The sequence below is a fragment of the Molothrus ater genome, chromosome 17, assembly GCF_012460135.2.
Source record: "Molothrus ater isolate BHLD 08-10-18 breed brown headed cowbird chromosome 17, BPBGC_Mater_1.1, whole genome shotgun sequence".
Lineage (NCBI taxonomy): Eukaryota > Metazoa > Chordata > Aves > Passeriformes > Icteridae > Molothrus > Molothrus ater.
Genome location: NC_050494.2, coordinates 6,764,773 through 6,789,301, shown reverse-complemented (window position 1 = coordinate 6,789,301; position 24,529 = coordinate 6,764,773). Strand labels below are relative to the sequence as shown.

At 41.6% G+C, this 24,529-nt stretch overlaps 1 protein-coding gene across 1 annotated transcript in view; it reads right to left on the bottom strand.

The window, feature by feature from the left end:
* The window catches only part of EYA2 (EYA transcriptional coactivator and phosphatase 2), an 87,556-nt gene extending 63,383 nt beyond the window's left edge, over nucleotides 1–24,173 (bottom strand). Inside the window, exon 1 of the mRNA XM_036396000.2 lies at nucleotides 24,109–24,173. Within this exon, the coding sequence (XP_036251893.1) occupies nucleotides 24,109–24,173 (65 nt within the window). The remainder of the gene's footprint in view (nucleotides 1–24,108) is intronic.
* Nucleotides 24,174–24,529: the final 356 nt, after the last annotated feature.

Here is a 24,529-nt window from a genome sequence, read left to right as displayed (position 1 = left end):
TAGCCAGCATGGTATTTGTAGAGGGAGGCACACAAGTTACAGGCTCCTTTTGCAGCTTTGTTTTAAGGTGAAAATGCACTTTTCCCCTCAATACCAAAAATAAAACAAAATGAAAAAAAGAGGGTCTGATTACTATGACCTAACTTATTTTCTGAGGGCTTCAAATTCTTAAAAAATCCTGTCAAATCCAAAAACAAAGGGCAACTTTCAATGGCCACAAACCATAGCGTCTTTTATCAGACGTTCACAGCTTCAGTGACCAAACTAGCATCTTAAAGCCCATTTTGTTTCTCTAATGAGTGCTTCCCTCCATCATATTATACACCACTTACCCTTGGGAGCCCCAGTGGAACTCTCAAGAAGCCTCTCTGTGACACAGCTCCTCACCTCTGAGGCCACCTGCCAACAGCAACCATTCAAGCCCAATTTGGGACTGCTGGGAACAAGAGGGATCCAAACCAGCAAGAGGCAACTGTGCCATTCACAGATAATTCCTTGCAGGGAACAGAAAATGGCAGCTCCTGGAGTTTGTTCAGATAATCTAAGAAAAGAGTTTTATCACCTGTACAGATTAAAAAATCCAGCTGCAAGTAAAAGGCGACTTTCACTGCTTGGGTATTTGAGAGCAAGCTCACATGTGCCATGGAGAAGGTGACTGCCTTAGAATTAAAATTCAGATTTGATCTGCAATTTCCTTAGCTTAAAGGCAAATTTCACTCACACACACAGGACTTCAAAGGCCTTCACCTTTCCACAGCCCAGAGGAGCAGCCTGACAACACTGGTTCAACAGTGGATGTGTTTCCTGACATTGGATTAACTTCAGCTCATCACCTTCAGTGTAGCTCCTCTCTGACACTTTTATGGAGTAATTTCCAGCACAGACAAAAGAACCAAAGTAATTTCTTGCCTCCAGCTACTACAGATATGTCCAAGTCACTCACAAGCAGCATGCAAAGATGCTCTTGCTGACTCCAACTGTTTGCAGCAAGGAGCTTCCAGAAAATTAAAAAATAAAATCAACAGTGCAAAATATAAGAATGCAGTGCTTGGCTTCCAAAAGAAATACAGCAGCTCACCTCTTTTTCCCCTTCACAGAAAATCAGATAACTCTAGTGAAAAAAACAAGGAAAAAGGTGACTATGCCTAATTTCAGATCGTGTTTTGATTTTTTTTTTAATTAGTGCATATACAGGCGTAATACAAAAATTGGAGCAAAGATATCTGAGCTCAAGCAAATTACAGTTCTACATTAATTTCCCTCAATTGCTAATTAGAGAGCCACCTTAAAATACTAACACAAATATAATTGTTATCAGAAAAACAATTTACTTTATTTCTCTTGAGTGGAATTGTCAGAAATGGCAAGTTGGATGCCATGATCCAGTGGCCAGGGCTCTCATAAGGAGACTTGGATTCAGCCCTGTGTCAGCCACAGTTTTCCTGTTACCAGAGTAGTTTACAAAGCCAACTCCTATTTAACCTGCTTGCCTCTATTCCCCTCCTCTGTAAAACAGGGGTTTCTGCATTTTTCCACTTCTGAGCATGCTGAGCTCAAAATTATGAAGATTACGCGCTGCACTCAGGTAAATCAGCACAAGGATATGAGGAAGAAAAACATATAAACACCAAAGACAGAAAAGCAGCCCTACACCTACAAAAAATGCCATGAAACCAGTGTATTTCTGACTTTTGCTTACCACTTCAGAACCTTTCTCTGCTCATAAAATGCCATGAAAAATGCCATGAAACCAGTGTATTTCTGACTTTTGCTCACCACTTCAGAACCCTTCTCTGCTCTTGCCCCTGCAGGGAGCAGGCACTGCCTGCAGTTGTCAGCACCAAACTGAAGCCCAAGTCTCACATTCCTATTCCCTCCTGGACCACATATCATCCCTGCTCATTCCAGCACCCAACTTCTGCATGGCTGAACTCCCCCTTTAATGCACATTTGGCTGTGTAACTCTTCATGTCACTGCAGCTGGTCTGGCCCTGTCTGGAGCAGGAGGTGCCAGGTTTGTGCATCTCCTGCTCGCACATGTCCTGCCGTGCTCCACATGGGGCATGACCAATGTGCTAACCCCTGGACAGCTGCTGGTTTTACAGGCTGTCATCACAAAGGCTGCCTGTGTGCCTGCTTGCAGGGGTTTGGTTCTTTAGGAGCCCAGAAACTGCCTTCATTCGGTTCAGCTGCAAATTTAAGCGTGGAATTGAAATGCCGCAATGAAGAGAATCAGCCTTGCTTAGTTCAGCTTCTAATCACAAACTAACACTGGGGCATCACCTGATGTCTTAAAATCCTGCAGTTCAAACAGAGTTTCTGAAGGTTCACAGGGTGCACTTTCAGCAATAGATATTGCAGAGGAAATGGGTGCAAAGATTCCAAACTGCAAGGTCCCACGGGGGAGGAGGACAACACGTGCCAGAACCTCCACCTCCTAAACTCACCTAGGAACTGCTTCCTTAATGTTCATGTACCAGTGGCTGAGAGCTAAGAAAGAGAAAAATTGTTAAGAAAATAGCACAAAATAAGAAGAATGTGTGGCACAGAAGTAAAAATGCTCCTGGGATGTGAGCCTGAGAAAAGCCTTTTGAAATGCTGTGGAGTACTACTGAAAAACAGCATTTCTGAAACCTTTCTGTGCACTGGATAAAAAAAAATAAATAAAACGAACTAACCCAAACAAAACCCACAAAAACTTTCAGTACAATTTCTAAACAAACAAAACAAGTTTCTGCTAGAATTACACTCCATCTATTTCCCTCTAATTCTTGTGGACTGCCCACAAGAACTTGAGTTTCTGGCTTGTTGGAGAGAAGTTAACAACATCTAATTGAAAAAGGCAACGTTTTCCTTGTCCTGCCACATACCACTTTGCCAGTAAATATGTGAGACAAATAATATGAAAAGCACATACACACACCTTAAGCAAAAGTCCAAGTTTTAAGAACAACAGCCTGACAGTGAAAGCTGTAAGAGTTAAGATTTTTCTCAAGGCTAAGCATACGTTTTTCCATGCAAGCAGCTGAATCATGGATATTTTAAAGAATAGTTTATTAAGCACAATATAGCATATCTCCTACTCAGCTCTATAAAATGTGTCCAGTACTGCACAAAGCATTAAAAAGCATTTAAATCAGGAACTTGCTGGCATCCACTGGCACAGCAGAAGAATTGAGAGAACTAATCTAACAGCTGTCTGGAAATACAGCAGATTTATACCAAGGGTTTAGTCATTAATTGTAGTTATCTGACTTACACCAGAACACTGAATGAGCAGTGGTGGTCTCTAGATTAATGCAATGTATGGCAACCCCCAAAATACAGTCCTGGCTCCAGGATGCTGAAATTAATTGCTCTGCTTCTTAGTGGAAGCATTCCAGTCTGGTTAATAAAAAAGTGGAGTCAAAGGAAAAAGCCAAATAAAGGCTATATACAAGTCAGTTTGTCAAATACCTGTGCACAGAATGGGTTTATTAGTCTTCTGCATTGCTAGAGAAATGAATTTTCAGGCTACACACAGCAACTGAAAAATTGGCATGATTTAATAGCTCAACACTTATTTTGGCTCCTGGTATACATTTGTATTTATTTTTTAAAGGGAAAAGGAGATAACACCAGAGAAGCAGAGGGACAAACAGCATCCTTAGCTGTATGGAAACTTACATCTAAGTATGCATTTGAGACTGCAGTGTATGGCAAATATTGCTAATTGGGTTAGAATTCAAATGTCAAGTCTGGTGAATTCAAGGGAAAAACAGTTGTGTGAATACCACAAGAATCTATTAATAACTGAGCATGTAAATGAAATTCTAGAAAGGCTGGCAAAATTACCTTTGGTTACACCAAAACTTTGGGCTCCTGCCAAGAAAAGCTCTATGGTTTTTGACATGAGTACTCAGGTGGGTGGAATTCCAGGGGAACTTCACTCCAAAAAGAGGTTTTCCTGTGGTACCTCCTAACACCTCCACTCTTCCTGATGACCATGTGCTCTCCAGGGCTGGAGGAGAGCTGAGATGTTACAGACTTGGGAGGCAACTGGAAAACCTCCCGCGGATAACTCTGGTGAGGGATGACACTGAAGGTATCAGAAGCAGAAATCACGCCATATCCTGCCGACAGCAAGGCAAGCTGCTGAGAAGCTTCTCACTGTCATTTTGCTGAACAGTTTTTAAAGACTGATATTTTTAAAGACTGCTAGCAAGGGCAACACTGAGGTAATGTGAAAGCTGAGCCTGGCTGCTCCTCTCCACCTCCCATCCCCCAGGACCTTCTCCCTGCAGTTTATTTGGCGCAGAGTCTCATCCAACATTGCTACCCAAGAGTCCTGAGCACGATTAATTTGCTAAGGATGCAAATCTCCAAACAGCACCTTAGTCCTGCTGATGATTTATGAAATGCCAGAGATCATTCTCTCACCAGTGATAAGCTCTTGGTTTTGTATGAAACCTCTTGCAATTTTCTGAGGCCATTCTTGACTCTGCATCACACCCAGACAGGGCAGGGGCAGAGCTGCAGCAAGGATTTCTGTAATGAACTGCAGGTTATGTATTCACACAAATAAAACAGAGGGTCAGATTATGAATTCTTGCATACTTCCATATGTAAAAAGCTCAGAGTGTGCTTTGGAGCAGGGACAAGCCTCACTAGGCAAACACTCTGTTTGGGCTGTTCTCCTCCCAGGATGCAAGCACTCACCAGCAACTGCAAAATTAGGCAACGTTTCCTTTTCTCAACTGCTCAAAATATTGTCCTTGGCACCCCATGGCCCGAGATACAAGAACAGGGAATCCAAACACAGTCTCAGAAACTTCAGTAGTTTTTTGTATTTCTTTGCCAGACATTGTCTATGCTGTACAACCCACCTGAAACCCACAATACCCCAAGAGTTACTCAAATCCCAGCACACCCTTGACCAGAAGACACTAGTGATACCCAACTGTCCTCAGCTATGATTTTATTCCTTTGATCAATGACATACAGATTCTGCTTTTCTTTTACAAGCAACATTTGCAGTCAGCTTGTGTTTCCTTGTGTTCATTCTCCACAATTATGCAGACTGTAAGTTATTTTTACCTATGTGGAATAACCACAGATAGCTGAAAATATTTAAGATATGAGATCTTCACTATGACCAGCCAAGAATCCTACAGCTGCTCTTTTTGTTCTGACAAGTTAGCCCTTGCTTAACAAAAACACTTCAAAACTGGAACAGTTGGGGTTGATAGGACAATTTTTGGAACTTTTCCTCAATCTTAATGGCTGGCATTAGCTACTAATTCCTGTAACAGGAGGCTACCACGAGACATCTCTGCTGAGTTCCATTTGTTTTCCTGTTGCCTCTCTCCCCACTGCATTTACTTGTGCTGAGACAGAGCTGGAGCTCTATTCACCTCTGCTGTCTCTAAAAGAGGACATTAATTTGATTTGTAGGCATTAATCAGCATGCCATCCCTCGGGGTGTGCATGCCCAGGGCTAGCCAGGGGGATTTTCCACTTGTGGTGCCTCCAAAGTCAGATGTTTGAACCACCTTGCACACCACAAACTTGGGGTCACTCCAGGCCTGCCCTGCATTCTTTCCCAGCATAGAAACAAGTCAGTCTGGTCAGGCTTCTATGCATAAACAAGTGATTTTTATTTGGTAAAACACTTTTCAATCCTGCCGCTATTCCTTGTGCACATTTGTGTCACTGAAATATTTCACACAAGCAGCTCGGTAGGCAATGCCATTTCTCTGCCCTGTTCCAAGTGTAGAATCTTCTCTAAGGCTCTCCAGATTATGACATTGCACTAAGACAACTTCACATCACCTCCAAGTCACTATTACAAGCCAGTGAGAGGTATAAAACCTGAATTTAGAATCTGGGTACAAAGAGAAGTAACAGGAAGGAGCAAACAAGATTTAGGAATTTGTTATGAAATACAGATCTTCCATTCCTATAATAACTGGAGCAATCTGAACTGCATGTACACTACCCAAATTTTGTTGTGACTTTCTTCTTACTTTATCATAAAAACTGATTAATGAGTGGGCATTTAACATTAGGGCACTGTCAGTTATAAAACAAAACTTGTATATTTAACAGAAAAGCCATTTCAAACCTGCAGTTTGTTTTTTAAATCAGTGTAACTCTGGTTGCAATTAATAAGCGTGAAAAACAGAGAATTTTACATATACTTTTTAAAATGTACTTCTGTGCTTAGACAAGCCTCAGAGGTTTGGTTGTTTCAGCTCTACAGTTCTGCCCACAAGCTGGTAAAACCATTATTGCCACAAAAACCTCACAGAAGCAATAAAACAAACAAACAAACAAAAACCTAAAATCAAAACAACCTATCTTCATCAGCATGCACAGTCTGACTGAAAAAGACACATGCAATCAAGCTACAATTAGCTCCTGACACCGTGAGCAGCCTCTGATGTCAGGGATCACCTGCAGTGCACGAGGCTTTTAAAACTAAACATTTCTTTTGACTCTGGGCTCTGCCTTGGCTCTCTGCTTGCAGCCCAACGTGAATTGTTACTGCAGGCACAGAGCTGAGGCTGTGGGACCAACACTGCTGCACCCCTGGAAGCAGAAATGTTTGAGCAAAGGTGAGGAGGTCGGAAAAGGGCAAAGTCCCAAGCAATTTTAAGTGGTTCAGCTAAGTAGGGAAGGCTAATGGGAAACCATTTTAATTTGTTACAGTCATCCCCAGCGAATAAAAGGACAACGTTTTTCTTCAGCAGCTTGATTACAAAGCAGTAAATCCCTCTGTGTATATAAAAGATCTATGAACACTATAGATCAAATGTCAAAAAAAGATTTGTACTTTGTGTTGGGAACAGTTTTAGATACTCAATCATTCTCATTTTTAAATACTTCCAACAATTATTCTCTCCCTAGAAGCAGACACATGTAAGTAATTCTGCCATTCTCATCTACAGAGACACAAAGTAGTGACATTTCTGCAGCAAACACTTTTGGACCTTCTCTTTCCATAAACATTTAAGAAACACAGTTTTGAGCACAAAACATGTAATCCTGCCCTCTCTCCCAACAACACTGACTCTTGTTGGTAACAAAAAATTGATGCTGCTTCAAGTACTGGCTGCAAGCTCTGCTTTACAGACCCCAGGCAGCAGCAAACATGCAAACAAGGCACAGCTCAAGGTGACAACATTCCCCAGCAGCAGAAATATCTGGGAGTAAGAATTATGCCAGACTAGGATTATTCTCCCGTTGCTGACAGGGTTTTTGTGCAGTGTATCAGTTTCTTTTTCCCTGACAAACTGCCAGTTCTGATAGACCCACAGGCCAGCATGCAACCTATTTCATGCACTCATCTAAGATAGAAAAGCATTTAAAACAGTGAAAGTTGTAGCTCTACAGCCACAGGTTCTTTTACAAAAAGGGGATTTTTTTAGTTGGAAGCAGAATTTTTTGGCATAGAAGTAAAATGTTCAGCCATTAGGAATTATTAAGCTTTTCTAAAGATCTATAATTCAGAGGCAAACACCAAATATTTGGTTTGTTTCTCAACAAAATAGTGACCTGGTCATGGCAATTTGTACCTTGTGCCCACATGGGTTTTTTCTCTGGTCACAAGAAAGAAATACTCTGAAGCAAGAAGCATTTTAATTACATCTACAATCACAGCAGGTCTTGGAGCCCTACCTGCTGCTGTGATCAACAACCACCACCCACTGACCCACAAAACTCTGCAATGCAGACTCAGCACTGCACGCTAAATAGTTCTGTCCACTTAACTTTGCAGAAACCTTCCTGTACTGGGTTTGCCTTTTGATGAGGAACTTCAGCCAGCCCTGCAACTGTGGAAACCCTTGAGGTAAAAAATCCTGACAGCCCCGCAGGGACTGCTTAGGAGAGATGTTACACCACGGCTCAGCACACACTTGCACCAGGACAAGGGGCCCTTACAGCAGCATGATCACATTACCAACAGCTCAGCCATGGGGTGGCAGAGCTCCCTGACAGCTTTATTCACCTTTTCTTACTCAAGGACAAAATTCTGCTGCTGGCACCTCAAGTGCACAATGTATACCTGCAGCCTCAGCCACTCACACCAACATTTCTCCCCTCCAGTGTCTTGAGCTAACAATTTTTGTGGCATCCTCAGCCAGGTTTTGGAGAGGTCAGCTCTGTTTTAACAAATTTTTCTATACAGAGGCAAAGCTGTACGTCACATGCAGTGTAATTTTTAAGAGGCTGAATTTTAAAACTTTTAATCCATTTATTGTCAATAAGAAATTTTACAGAGTTTGGATGTGTGGATATTGACCCCTGGCCAAAGCAGGCTCTGGTGTTTGTGTTCTGTCTGCCCACAACACTGCCTGTCACTTCTACTGGCTGAAATGTTCTCTGGTGTGGTTTTGCAGAGTGTCCCTCCCTGCTGTGGGCTACACACCAGCAGTTGGGTTCCAGCTCATATATGGCTCTTCTGAGCTCATGGGGAGCAAGGGGAAGGGGTGAGAACAACAGGGGATGGGACCCAAAGCTAAATAAATCAATGCTGCTTTGATCCTTTGGGATGAGGATGCTGTAAAGACACATGGTTATTAGAACTGTGATTTTATTGGTTAAAGAGTTGGTTATTGGCACTGTATTTCAACATGATGGTACTAAGTACAAAGTGTTCATTCTGTTTGTGGCTGTAAGAATTAATCTCTTCCATGTGCAGAGAGGGTGTGTGATAATTCAGCTGAGATTCCTGTTGGTAGTCTGGGCAAGCACTCACCAGCTGCAGGGCTTTCAACAATGCACAGCTCCAGCTCCAAGAACAAATGATGTAACTCACACCCCTCTGAGTGCTGCCCAGCAGGGCCACAGCAGCCTGCTCACTTCAGGCTCTGCATCCCAGTAGGCTGTCAGAAACCTGAAAACCTGAACTCACTAAAAGGTGAGTTTCTCCCCAAACACTCCAACACTTAACTCTGGACAGGATTCAACAGCTAATGGACGTTGAATGAAATGGTATGGTTCTAATAGCTTGCATTTGCCTCAATAATAAGAAAAGGTCTGATCCTGATTATTAAAAATGAAAAACTAATTTGCAATGTTTATGTGGATGGCAGCTTTATATGCATGATAGAAATGGTCCAACTGCCTTTACAATCCAGCTGGAACAAAGTTTTCATTTTTCTTTTTCATGAAATTTCATTTATTATGAGCACTGTGTCTCAGTAAGGCAGCTGTTGGCAGCAAGATGTGAAATTTAAGTTAAGCTGGTTAGTACCAAGAGCCAAGATATAATATGTTTTTGTCAGAGAGAAGTTTTCCTTGTATATATGCAGTAATTAAAATGGTTTGTCAGTCAATCCTATGAACCCCCCCTTGAAGGAAGAGATAATGCTATTTTAAAATACCATTTACAAATTGCAACCAAGAAACTGGAATTGCTACAGCTCATTTGAGAGAGGTCTTAAGTAGGTAATGCACCAATGACTTCAGAAATTAGGGATACCTGGTTTTCATCACTGTCCTACTAATACAGTGTCAGATTTTGGGCAAGTCACTTCTGACAAGACTCCAAATGGGAATTAAATAAGGATCAGTGTGTTACTATGATACACTGAGGATGTCTCACACAGTCTGCACCTGGAGGAAATTGTCCTGGGCTTCCTATGACTGGAGCAAGCACTCTTGTCATTCAATACATAACCATGATTCTCCTCCAGCTCCTCTGGTTGCTACAAAAGAAAGCAGCAGTAAACTTCACATCTTCCTCTGAACCTCCTCTGGAATGTGTTTAAGATGCACATTTCAAAAATACCAACCCTAAAACTGCCCTTGGGAAACAGGTGAATGAACAGGACAGGACTTGGCACATGCTGTTGGAAGTTCAAGCCAGGTAAGGGTTGAAATTTTATAAATTAAGTAAAAGAGAACATAAAAAAACCCATGTAAACTGAAGTATTAAGCTGATCAATCCTCAACAGCCACAATGACTGCTTGCAAATTGGCTTCTTTCCCAAACTGTTACCTGAAAGTTCAGTTATCTAGAGTAATTGCAAAACTGTATCATCTACCCTGAGATTTGATTAACTGCTATTGATTGCAAACATTGAGAGGCTTTACTACTGACCAAAGACACAACCTGTCCCTGGGCCAGCCACAACCTCTGCACTGACCAACAAACTCATCTTTGACTGTTTTTCTCCTGGATGAATTTGCTGATCCAGCCTGCAGCACATGAATGGCACCATCACTGAGGAGGAGACAGGAACACAGAGCCAGGCTGAGCAGGACACAGCTCTCAGCCAGATAACCCAGTCTGGAATTGTGATGTATTTTTGTCATACATGGGATCTATCAACACCATTGCTTCAGGAGGGTCCCACTGCCCATGGGGTGACTGTAGCTCCACCTAAGACAAACCCAAATTACTCCCCTGTTCAGGTAACAGCTACCTGCACTTCCCTGTAAACACAGGATTACAATTAAATACTCCAACACAGCTGAAGTTGGCACCACTTTTGTAATGTTACCTGACAAACAGATTAATTTAATGGCTTTGAGGACTCTGCCCATACCACCTAATCCATAAATTATACTCATACACAGCCTTTTAAGCAATTCTTATTTGATATCTACTTTAGGTATTTGCAGCACTTTGGGTGTTAACTTCTTGTTATGCTTACAGCTTGACAGCCATCTACTGCAGTTAAAAACAGAGCCAAAAAGTTCAACTAGAGGACTAGAAAATTAAAGTGTATTTAGGGATGGGTGGGAGGCTGCTCACTGACATTTAGTATCAGTGAACACAGTGGCTGGCTTCGGGGTACTTGCAAGTATTTTTAAGCCAAAGAAAGCTTAGCAGGTTCTTTCCTCCAAGCAATTCTTTCTTTTAGGAGTTTTTAAAGGGATAAGCATTGGATTTACTCTTCTGAGATTACATGCATTGTGGTAAAGACAACTGGATTGTATCTCTTTTGTATTGGAAAAAAATAAATCTGCCTTGTCAGTATTTTAGAGGGTTAAAATCTTCAGATTAAAAATGCATTTAGTACATTCAAAAAGATGAGAGCTGGTGGCCATCACTCCACAAGTACTGCCTCCAAATACACACACACAGATTTACAGCAATATAAAAATACAAGGCTGGCAAGAAACTGAAATGAGAATAAAACACATATGAATCATGCACACAACTAATTAAACATGAAAATTATCTTCACAGTCACTTACCTTCACCATTGTAAGTTAACATTCAGCAGAAGAAATTTGAGAAGTGTATTTTAGACATGTGCAATCTGGGAGTAATATTTCTTTTAAACTCATGTCAGGATAACACAGCTTCCTTTCCAAGCACTGATTATTTTGGGCTCTCCTAAGTGAAGCGAAAAATGCTTAAGACTGAACACAAGCCTTGGCTGACAGCACTTAAGTGAGCCTGGAAATCTTCAAATTTACCGTGCTGGGAACTGCTGTGTAACTTCTAGGCTAAGCTTCAGGGCAAAGCATACCTATATTCCATCCACTCACAAGTTAAAGAAATCAGATTTTGGCAACTAAACTCTGACTTCCTTTTGCATAAGTAATGCACCAACATCTGAGCACCCGACTGTTCACTGTCAGGGGACCATGTGAAAAACACCTCAACAAATCACATCCCAGCTATTTCTTCTTTACTAACATTTAATTTGCAGAATACAATCCAAATTGCACTCCCAAAAGTCACAAGGGTGTATCAGCCACTTCAGGCACTACAAAAATAAACACGACAAAATTTGGAGCTTGCTTTTCAGTGATGCTGAAAAACCCCTGTATGAAATAACTTTTATGAGTAAACGCCAAGAGTAATTACAAAATTTTGAGTTCCAGAGACTACAACATTGCAGGTTCCATTCTGCTTCTTCTGGTAATGGTATTTGCATCAAGGATGAGAGCATCCACTTGAGGAAAGACAGAGAGCATGGTGTTGGCACAACAAAACCCTTTCATTAAGGAGACATCTGGGCCATTAAGAGCAGTCTGCTGGGGAAGGCTGCACCTCGCTAGATTGGGTTTCAAACCAAGTTCTCCATGAGGTGTTGAGCAAAAGAGAATTGGCTGCAAGCAGGACAACACAGGCCTGGTGGGTTTTGTTTACTGTGCAGTTGAAGGACCACTAAATGATTAATGAAGGGCTGACAGCTTCTTTGGAGAGTAGCAGACAACATTTTGGGCCAAGACTTTGGCTTGTCAGGTTAAACATAAAAATGCTTACATACAGCTCTCTCTCCTGAGCTCACTGCTGTTCAAATGACTTTTCTAACTTGCTTCCCAGGACAAGAACATAAATGTAAGGCTATCTTGAGGAGAAAAAAGAAGCACAACAAAATGTTAGTCTGCCAAAGCCTCTGGCACATTCATTTGTGTGATAACACCAGCAGCACACTTTCATTATCACCTTGTTAGCAGCTGCAGGCAAATCTTCAGCAAGATCCCTCTCAAAGTAAACCTAATTCCACTGAGAACAGCAGGATCGTTTACCCTCCTCAGAAAACCTCTGCCCTGCACTCTCCAGGCTATTCCTAGGCACAGAGCTGCCATCACCATCAGGAATGGCAACTGGCTCATGAGGAACTGAACATGCTTTCCTTTGGAGCATAAATAAGGTAAAAAACTGCTGCCATGCAAGCTTAAGGTTGATAGCTGAAAAGCCCTGAAGCCCAACATATCAAGAAAATTTTTATGTTATTTAAGCCTTGGATGCATGATTAAAATCAAGAGGATGGCCACCATTTGATGGCAAGACCATCTCACAGTTTCTGCACTTTCGATATGAATATTAATAGAATATGGGCCAATCCCCCAAACATTAAAGAAGATTTGGCTTCTGTAGAGAGGCAGGAAAGAGAAGTACCCTACAGGAGCCTTTCCAGTCTTCAGAGCAGTTACAAATTTTCTGGCAACTTAAAATCAAAAAACACACTTAAGAAAACATATCTAGGAAATGTAAGATTCCGAACATGCAAAAAAAATGTCCCTAGTTCAGGAATTCATGTAAAAGACAACACATTTCCCAGCCAGCACGTTACCGTACAAGTACAACTACATTTTCAGTCAAAATCATTCCCCAAGCTGAGTCTGTTTTGCCTGTGATGGGAGATAGTGAGTGATCTCCCTGTTCTTATATTGACCCATGAGCTTTTTTTTCATATTTTCTCCCCTGATCTGTTAAGGATGGGGAGCAGGTGAGGAGCTGGGTGGACAACTGGCCACCCTCAACCCAGCACAAATGCAAGGGTGTTTGTTACCTCAGTGCTCTGACTGAAGAATACACTATAACTGGAAGAAATGTAGCAAATCCCATAAATTTCCTTTCCATTAATCTCCTTCTGACAGAACATAAAATCCTCCATTTCTTCAACTAACCATAGAACAGCTGAGATTAAATCTTCCCAGTGAGAAACAGAACTGTGTTACCATGGCCTGCAGTCTGCAGGACATGCCAGGGCTCCCCCTGTGACATAAACACCTCCACCACAAAGCTCTTGGGCAGGTTGTTTCCAACATTCATGTTGTTTGTTGGGCAGGTTTTTTCCAACATTCATGTCGTTTGTTGGGCAGGTTTTTTCCAACATTCATGTCGTGTGTTGGGCAGGTTTTTTCCAACATTCATGTCGTGTGTTGGGCAGGTTTTTTCCAACATTCATGTCGTGTGTTGGGCAGGTTTTTTCCAACATTCATGTCATTTGTTGGGCAGGTTTTTTCCAACATTCATGTCGTGTGTTAGGCAGGTTTTTTCCAACATTCATGTTGTTTGGTGCAGCACTCACTTCTCCTTCCCAAATCTCTAACACCACTGAGTCCTAACACTGAATCACCACTTCTGCCATAGACATCTACCACAAACACTCTTCCTGAACAACTTTTTGGTCTGGACTAAACCAGAAAGCCCTCAAGAAGCAAGAGTGCTGCTGCTGCAGGGTCAGCAGCTTGTTTCTTAGGGGAGAGAGACTGAAATCCTTACTTCACTCTCCCCTAGGACCGCGTTGGCTCACACTCCCCTCACTCCAAGCTGTTGGAAACGGCAGCACTGGAAGGACAAGAGCTGAGTTAAAATTTTGTTACTGCAGCAAAAGGCAAAGTGAGGACACCACACCAGTCTCTGAACACTGGAGTAACTTTCTGTTGGGGAAAAATGACTTGTCAAAACACTGATGTGGCACAAACACCGCGCTCTCTGCTGAAAGGCTCGAGCTGCAGATATTCCCTAGCAGCTTTTCCACCCAAGCCTTGCATTCAATTCATTTAACAACATGATATAGAATAAGAGCCATCAGTAAGCAGAGTGTGGCTGGTTTGTTTTCAGCAATGCAGTTCCTCCTGCAGCATTCACCAGGGTGCAGCTGGGAGCAGAACTGGGCACTGCTGTGTGCCAGAGCTCCTCCTTGGAGCCCTGTCAGTGACTTCCCTCCTCAGACATGTCCCCATGAATTCCACTGCAGGTAAAATCCTTCCCCAGGCACTTTGCCCTGATTGATAGCTTTAGAGCCTTCCTTCACACCACTTCAGCTGCTTTCCAGACCTTTATTTTTTCTCCTTTTTGTAACTGTCTCCAACGGGAAGTTGCGCTTGTTTTTTTCACCGTGCGTTTCTCTTAGAACTGACATCTCTGCATTGTAATGAAGGAACCCCTGGGTATTAGTGACAAATTAGTCACCAGCTAGAGAATATTTTCTTTTCATTTCTATACCAGGTGGAAGATATTAAAATCTCGAGAGGAATTTCACCTGCTCTGCTACAATAAATCATCACACAATTTTCTTTTAAAGTGACTTAATTTTACTGCCTCTAAAACTTCATCACCATTGAAAGAGTCTTCTGAACTTGGTCAGGGAGACTTTATAGTAAATAGTATGTATTTAATTATGCTTTGAAAATTAATGTGATTTCACTTTCATACTTTAAATGATGTTTTTAAAATATGGAATTATTCCTTTCTGAGAAGAAAACCCATGCACCACCATAGGTAGAAATTAACAGAAAAATATTTTCCCTTGTTTAATTACCTAATAAGGAACAGTATTAAAAAAATCTCCAGAAGACCCCACACAGTCTGTAAAAAAAGAAGAAATATTGCACTCACTATTCTTTGTTGAAGAACTTGTAAAATAGCAGCCAAAAGAGAGGGGAAATAAATGTAAAAACACTTAGGTAGATTACTGAAGTCACAGGCCACTGAAATACAGCAAAATATTCAGTGAAGGCAAAGATTTACTTATATTTTTTTTCCTAGAAGGTTACTACTATTTTAGTAGTACTATATTATTAAAAAGTTGATTCTCAAAATGTTAACTTTACAACCACATATTTTGCGTCATTACAGTGGGGTTTTCTACTTCATAAGACAGAAAAATTTATAATCAAAACTAAATACTGCACAAGTGGCTTACAGCTTCTGATTAAATAGCTTCATATACATTTATGTGCTTTTAATCATCAATTAATTAATTTTTCAAATTATAATAGGTCCACTAAGTAAGCCAGCAGCAAAGGAGTTAATTTTACAACAGAAAATAACACCAAGACTGAAATTTAAGAGTCCTGCCCCACCAGCAAAAGGAGGGCAGAACTGTGTCTATCAATAAATACACCACATTAAATCTACATCCAATTGTTTCTTCCTGTATTTGCCAAGAGAAGAGAAGAGCAGAAGATCAATTAAAAAGCAGAAATGTAAAACCAAAGCGTTAAACGCTACGAGATATTTAAGATCCCCCAGTGTTCCTTACAAGTGCAGAGCATCACTCCCCCGCTTCTCCCGGGGGAGTTCCAGCTCCAATAATTACCTTCTGTCTGCTCGCAGAGTTCAAGTTCAAAACAATATTCATTTTCCACTTCCCGTCCTAAACCAGGGCACAGTGCTCCTGTGCATCACTCAGGAACCACCCAGCTCCACCACAGACACGGTTAAACCACTGCTGGGATTGAATAATCCTGATTTGTGGCAGGGGGCTGGGGCAAGGAGAAGCCCTGGGCTTTAAGAGGGACAGCATCAAGCTCCAGCATCAACACCTCTGACTTTGAGCAGCAGCATCCTTTATTACACTCAGTTAGAAACCAAGATTTGTCTTCCTTTATTACACTCAATTAGAAACCAAGCATTTGTCTCCACACCCCACCCTAATTTGTAGGGGGGCATCAGTGGTGTTTCAGAACTAATCTAGCCCAGAAGGTTTTGCTGCATCTCAAATATTTTTACAGCAGACTCACTTGGCTTCCTCAGCCCCCTCCCCATCTAGTTCTCCTCCCCAAATTATGTTCATCTGCTGCAGTGAACAGGAAGGATGGCTGCCAAACAGACAATATGAAATCATATATAATAGGCAGAATACGCCTTCCTTCAAACCACAACTCAAGAGTTTTCAGGTGAAGAGACACTGAAGAGGGAAAGACAGCAAAGGTCTGTGAAAGTGGCTATACAGAACATAATCTTACATTCCTTGTGCAGGGTTACACCATTTACAGCATTGCTGAATGATTATGTATTTCTGCTCAGAGACCTAAACTCGCCTCTTATCAGAGAGAAATGAATTTTATTAAAAACAAGATTCCTCTAACGTAGTTATTTACTCAACAGGCCACCAAGACTACACAGAATAATTTTATTTCAATAAATAAAAAGAAAAATGTTGTCTGCCTTATTTTCCTGCTGCACACCTAACTCCACCAACACACTTAGGAGTACCAGGTCAGAGATGTGGTACCACGGACTAAGTCTCATCTCTGCAAATTTTTGGTACAGGAGGTTACAACCACTGGTAGCAAAGGGGCTGTGGTACCTCCCCCTCTCCACCCAATTCAGATTTATCATCTTTTAAACTGCTGCTGGAAACTTTGCTGATTTGCAAATAGACATATGAGCAAAACACTCAAATTCCCACTCTGGTTTTGCAAGGCTCAGGCACTGAAGTCAGCTGGACTCGCACTGGCAGCAGTTATGATGGGATTTAAAAAAATAAAATAAAAAATGCACTTTTGCAACAAGTACAGAAGGCTTAAAACTGCTCCCACTCAATAAGGTTCAACCTTTACTTGAGTGAAATGATTGGGAACTGCAGTGAGAGCACAACTGGATCTAATACATTTATGCACAGTTGAACACAAGGAAGGAGAAAATTTATGTATTTTTCTACAAGCATTAAGGCTGACTTAATCCTAAATCTATCTCAGTGAGGAGGAGTAGTATCAACACAGCACTTATCAAACGTAAGCTAGCAAAAAACATGGGTTTATAAATTCAAAAATAAAGTCAGCCTACAAAAAAAGAATAAAAAGGAAAATTTGGATACAGTGAAAATAACATTCACATGTTTTACTTAAAGTGTCGTCTTTCAGAAAAAAAATGGTGCTTTTTAGTTTGTTAAGGGGTGGAAAAAACAATCTCTCTTTTTCAAATAAAAAGTATTGCTCAATTTTAGACAAGATTTTGTCTTGTTTCACCCACAGTAGCAGGGAAAAATAATAAATTTACATAGCTTACAAAAATGAAGTACACACTGTCAGCATTTATGGAGGATAAAGTAGTTTGTAAATACATTTTGACTTGTCTTAGAAACAAAGAATTGTCAGATAGTTGCAATTAAACTCTATGGATGGTAACTGAGCACAGAGGCGCAGTCGCAAGAGGAATCAAAATTAGTGATACAGATCTATATTCAAAACTGATCAAAGCTCTTTCCAAAGTAGCTGTAGGACAATTACACAGCAAACAGCCAAATCAAATGTGTCATCAAAAGACACGATTTGCAATAGATGGAAAACTTGTCTTTAGGACAGCTGATGAGGCTCTCTGCGTGGTGCACAGACAGAGCTGTAAATAACTGGGGCCCCCAGACTGCTCTGCTTACTCAACCTATTTAAAAAACAAAAACATTTCAGATGCCTGCCCCACTTTCCCCTCACTGTTTCTTGTGGGTGCCTGAGTAATCCCAGAGGCATGTCCAGTTTTTAAGGCATTTGCTGAGTTTAAGGAACATTCCCCACGTCCCTGTCTTTGGAAGTCCTGCTCTGGTTGAGTTTCTCTGTCAAGTCTGTTCTTTCCAGCATAGAGAGAGGCATCAACTCTCCATGGGTTGACCAGCTAGTATCTGAGCTGATTACTATTATATAATTTTCTTTATTTAGGATTTTTTTTTTTTATTTAGCTGGGCTGCTTTCTTTCTCAAAAGCGGGGATGGCAAACAAGAATTTTTGCACAAGACTAAATGTATAGAGTTAGGTGTTCAAGCCAACAGCACGAACTTACCCATTTTCTCAAACCTCTCTGCACATCTAAGAAGGGACAAAAAGGGACTGGAACTTGTTTGATTATTGCAACACATAAAAGTAGGAGCCCACAGCCAGGAGCAGGCAGCAGAGAGAAATCCTGTTTGCAGACAGACATGGCTCTGGTCGAACTTGCAGTCTGTAATGCTGGTTTATGTAAAAACATTCCCAAAAAAGTCTATTATAGTTAAAATAATTCAAGACTTCCATTTCCCTGAATTATTAAGTGGTGTTGCAGCAAAGGCAAGTTAAGGTTCCACCATGCATCAATTTCCTCTCCAAAAAGCAGAGGGGAGATGAATGACACCAGCGTTTCATGCAGCACTCACGCAAAGACGTAGACGTGAAGAAATCTCAGGTTTGTAACCAAATACTTTAAACCTTCATTTCCTTAACAGAAAACCAGCTGGGAATAAGTTAGAAGTGGGCTATCATCAAGGAAGTTCCTAACATCTGAACAACAAACTTCAGTTCCACCAGTCTCTGTGCATCAATAACAAACCCTTCACCTGCTTTCCAAATTGCAACAGCCCAAATCGTATCCAGGCTCTCACAGCCTCGAGCCCATTTTCACTCTTTGTATTCAAACCTGGCAGTAACAACAACAGAAAAAACAACCCAGCAGTCTTGCAAATAGCAAAATCCCACACCCCAACAAAGCATGCACCCTGCTTCTACTAAATAAATGTCAGTCAACAAATAGGCACAAATTTCACAATGGCTGAGGTCATTCCCTCTAAGTCATTACGGTTTGTGGGTGAGTTTTCCTGGTGGTTTTAACATTGGTTTCTGTGATTGCAGCTATGCTTATTTATGCATTTAAGGCGTATGATCTAATACACTTAGGTTTAACTACTTCATTCTTTTGACATTCTTTCCAAATTATAAAAAGGATTCTTGGTGTTTTCACTGCCTTGGTAAAGCAACAAAATTGCTGTCCACATAATTTCTTAAAAATACAGAACAGAGTAAGTACTTGTTGAAAATAATTCAAAGGAAAAAAACCCTAGCCCAGACATTGCCTCCTCCAAGATAACACTTTTGCTCTCTCTCTCTCCCCCCTCCCTTCTGAGGGAACTTGCTATTTTTTTAGAAATAGATGTTTTGCTGGCTTTTTAAAAACAATATCCAGGCCTTAAGAGTGATTCAGCTACAACTTATAATCAACACAGTAGTTCAGCTTATTTTTTTAAGCCCTTCTATTTTTACTGTTATGCTTTTTAAAAACTGCACATTTGCGGCATGGTTCAGTCACATTGCATCTTCCACTGCACTTTGAATTTTACAATAATGCTCATTTTGTTCAACGCCTTTTGGTTATTATCTACCAGGGATCCTTGCTTGATAAAAATCAAAGAAGGCAATTTTCTACCTTTTTCTAATGGAAATTTAAATTATCTTCTCCCTCCAAGGCACAAAAAGCCCAAAGAGCCCCCATCATCCAAATGAGGATGGAGAAATTCACTGACTTTTAGAAAACATTCAGAAACATTTTCAAGAAGCTGAAATTAAAATTGTGCATGGAGATGGGTGTGTACATCTCTCTCCCAATACTGTGTGCAGTGCATGGCTATTACCATATATACAGAAGTCACAGTAAAACATTTTAATTGACCTCTTTAAACTTGAGGCCACGGGTAATTCTGACTTTCTGGAGTCCCTGATATGGTTTCATACGCCCAAGCATGCTTCTAATCCAGCAGTAGAAGGAGTGAGAACCCCTCACAAGCTCTGTGGAGAGAGAAGGGTCCCATCCTGTGCTGCCCCTGCAGAGGAGCTGCCACCTCTTGCAGCTCAGCACCATCACCAGGCACTGTCCTGAGTCCAGCTCTGACCCAGCCACACCAACAAAACATTTTCACTGGCACACAGAACACTCTCGATTTCCCAAGCCATCACCCCAAATCTGTAAAATCCTTCCATCACAGCCATGCACTCTGTGGGCACCACCACAACATCTCAGGCTCTTCTGTCTCCTCCCGCTCCATCCCGTCCAAGCTGCTTTTTCTAACCGAACCCCAACTACAACAATCCCCCCAACTTACAACAAACCTCCCTTGAAATTCCCCATAAACCTTACCACAACCCTGCAGGAGACTTCTGGCTTTGCACAGAGCCTCTCAACACCAGGGAAAATACCTCAGCACGGCACTAAGGAAGCGTTTTCCGGGCACAGCAGAGGTGACAAACAGAAGGAGAGCAAAGCCAAGATGCCATCTCGACTCCAGGCAAACAACCCCTCCTGACCTCTGGCAGCTCCCACACACTATTAAACAAAAAGTATTCTCTCCATGTTAATGAACCATGTACAATCTAACAGATAACGCTGATGTTAAATAAACATGTTTGTATGTGACTCCTAATGCCAGGACTTAGGCAGCTGCAGACAAATAATTTTAAATGGGAAGGATTACGCCCGTGTAATCTTTCTCATCTCATTTTACACATCTTTGAAATAATTAAAATACATAATTAAAGCACAAGCAGAAAGACTGAGTGAAAAGAGGTTTGACTATTTTTAATTATTCACTCTGTGACACACTCACTGAAACTCCATCTCTGCAGTGAACATTATTTTGGATCCAATTTTTCTCTCACACCTCTTGCAGCAGTAAATCAAGATCAACTGAACAGCCTGACAAAAAAAGGGAGCTGGATCGGGTTTTGAATGCTGCAATAAAAAAATATTTTGCACAAGACTTAAATCCTTATTCCAGCTTTCTCCTCTCTCCTGATTCAAACCTTGGGTAGCACCAAATCTACCTGCAAATGGCAGCACCTCCAGGCCCCAAATGACCCAACCAAGAGGAGCAATTATTTGCATCCTAATTGAAGGGCTTATCCTCACCTGATTAAAACAAGGTGTTTGTTAAACATCATTACTTGAGTTAAGATCTGCAAATAACGATGAAGTATTGTTTTAAGAATTTGACTGCCACGAAACAATTGTTTTCTGGTGGGATCTCTTAATGAACAGTCCCTACCAGGATTTTCAGCAGAAAAGGAAGGGAAAGAGATTTGACAAGTTCTCCCTATTCATATCAAAGTGAGGAAAATGGTAAGAGGTTTGAGTACTTACATTTTTTTAATGGACATATACTAAAAAAAAAAAAAAAAATCTTGTGTTTTTTACTAAATTAAGCCACCAAGAAGGAGGACGTATTTAAGCCCTTAATGGCTTTACTTTTATATATACCATTGTTTATAACTCTGAATATATTTTTTGTTCCTAACTATTTCCCTGTCATGTGCAGTACAACATGAAATTTAATGAAAATAACATGATTGTTAATCCAGGACGCTCCTCCATGCACTACCCAAATATCCATTGCTACTGCTGTGAAAAATACACAGGTACAATGAAACTAATGATACACTGGGAACGGCAGTATGAGATTTCCTTCCCTCCATGGTCTACCAAATGACCCCTCCACTTACAGGATACATTTAAAATCTTAATTTTAAAACTGCAGTGTTCCATGGCTTATGAAAAGGATTAGAATCTGCAACTTAATTTAACAGTTTGTCCCGAATAAAAGTTACCCCAGCCAGGCAAAATTAACTCGAAAATATTTTCTTAGCATTCTAAGAACTTCTGATAGTTTTCACAGATTTATAAAAGCATTTTTCACTGCATAAGCAATCTTAACAATCATTTCCACAGATTAAGCCTAACAACCTGTGAATTTATTGCAGAAGGAATTTACTGCAAGGAATAATTAGTCTTCAGCACTGCTCATGCTTGTTCTCCGGCTGAAGACACCTTAAGACCATCTGGTTACTGCAAAATTTGGCACAGAAGAAACAAATCTTACTGAAGAGAATTATAGCTGATTTCAGAATAGCTGTTGTACTACTACACATCATAAATAACAGTTGGGAAGACAGCAGAAAATTAGTAACGTCTCTAATTGTTTTCTTTGTCAGCAGTGTATACACACACACACTGACACACAAGCACAGCCATGCAGAATTCAGCCCAACACCTCGCAGGCTTAAAGTTAAACATGCATAATGTTTGCAGGATTAATAGCTAAATTATTAAATTTTCAGGGGGAAAAAAAAAGAGAAAAGCATATTAACCAGCTATGCATAACAACACAGCAACACACGAGACTTTTTAAGTGATATTCTGAGATCAAGTTCTTTGTGTGAATACCTGAGTTTAATTCCTTCTTATAATTCAAGGCATATCCGCATACACCGTGGAGTTGAATATGGGGCTTATTGTTGGAGGGGGAGTTATCAACAACATTTTTATTTCTCCCTAATGAAGCTTTTCTAATGGAACCAATGGCTGCCAATGTTGTGAGGTATTCGAAACAGGAACCCGTTTCAAAAATTTCAACCAAATAATGGTGATAAGATTAGCGAGCCATGGGAATCGAGTCTCCACGTACAATTTTAAAAGAAAATGAGCTGAGGGGAGTGGGCTAAGCAAAGTAAGCAAAACAAATCGATGAGTGTAAAACCAAAAGCATATACCACTTGTTATTTAGCCAAATGTTTTGACCTGTTGGTGGGTGAGTAGAAGAGGCACAAGAATTACGTGGACAATTTGACTCTGTAACTACACAATTCAATTTTACATCATAAATTTAGATTTTTTTTTTAATTAAGAGTTTTAAGTTAGAACAATTAAGTAACTGTAACTACACAATTCAATTTTACATCATAAATTTAGATTTTTTTTAAATTAAGAGTTTTAAGTTAGAACAATTAAGTTATCAGCTGCTGTACCATTTCAAGTAAATTTCCAAAACATGCTTAAAAAAGTTTCTGGAATGTCTCCAAAGCTATGAGTACTGATTATTTTCAAGGCATTTGTACTGCAAGTCTTTCCTACTTGCTTGTGTTTCATCGGAGGGCACACGATGCCTTCAATTTCAATGCAGAAATAAAAATTCAGCTTTATTAAGGAATGGAAACAGTTTCCCCACGTAAAAAAGGATGACGAGAAAGAATTTATCCCATCTGAAGCAACAAGTAACAAAACAATGCAATGCTAAATGTATGAAACTATCTAAGAAGCATTATTTTAGACGCAGATTTACTAGTTTAAATGTATGCCATCTTCTGTGGACCAGCCTGCCCTAATACCCACAGATGTGGATAGCATGAAGAAATTTAAACATGCTTTCTCAATAAACTGGGGGAGAAGAAGGGGAGGGACCCTTCCACGGACGGCATTGCAGAGAGAAGAAATTCTCAGTAAATTAATGAAGTTCACAAGAGAGACAAAACAATAAACCATTCCTGCCACTGCTTTTAACGGCGCTCAGGGATGCCTGAATTTGATATTGCGCTGAACAAAATTTCTGCTAATATTTGATACAGACCAATAAACTGTTTATTGGTTCACTACATGTATTTTAGCAATCACAACTTTATACAACAGAATATATCATTATTTGAAACGTCTGAAAAACAGTAGCTGTATACCATGAATAATTTCCTTTAGAGGCCATTCACTGGGCTCAAGCACAATTTAACACTCAGAAAAGTTTACTCAAACTGCATAAATCACATACAAGTTTTCCTCATAGAATCAGCCGCGGGAAAGTGCAGCGGCTCACTTTATTTAAAAGCTATTAAAATCATTAATAAGCAGGGCTCGCTTGACGGTAAAACCGAACCGCACGCAGCGCAGCAATTAACTCCCCGTGCTAATTCTGGGTCGCGGCTCTGCACCCGGAGCCGCTCCGCGCCCGCGCTCCGCCGCAGCCGCCCCCCGACGGGCTCCGGAGCTCCGCGCCCCCCGCCCCGCGCCCGCGGAGCGCTCTGGCCCGCGGAGCCGCGGCGGGCAGCCCGCACCCGCGGAGGCGCGCAAACCCCTGCCCCACTCACCGGCGGTGCAGCGCGGAGCCGCGGCGCTGCGGAGTGTGCGCGCCCGCCGTGGGCGCAGTGAGCATGTGCGAGGCAGGCGCGCATGCCCGCGGAAGGGAGCGCAGCGGAGCGGGGCGGCGGCTCCGCGCCCCGCGCTGCGCCCCGGGCGCGCCCACCCGCCCCCTCCCCGCCGCGCCTCCCGCCGGAGCCGCCCGCGGGCTGCGCGGGGCGCGGAGCGCAGCGCCACGGCCACAGCACCGCGGAACCGCACGGCACGGCACGGCACGGCACGGCACGGCACGGCACGGCACGGCACGGGGGGTTTCCCCTCGGCTCCCCTGCCCTGTTGCTCGCCCGGCACTGCCGGCCCTCCGCCCCCCGCGGCAGCCCGAGCCCGGGGCCGCCGGTCCCTCGCAGCGCCGGGGGCTGCCCCCGTGCCGCC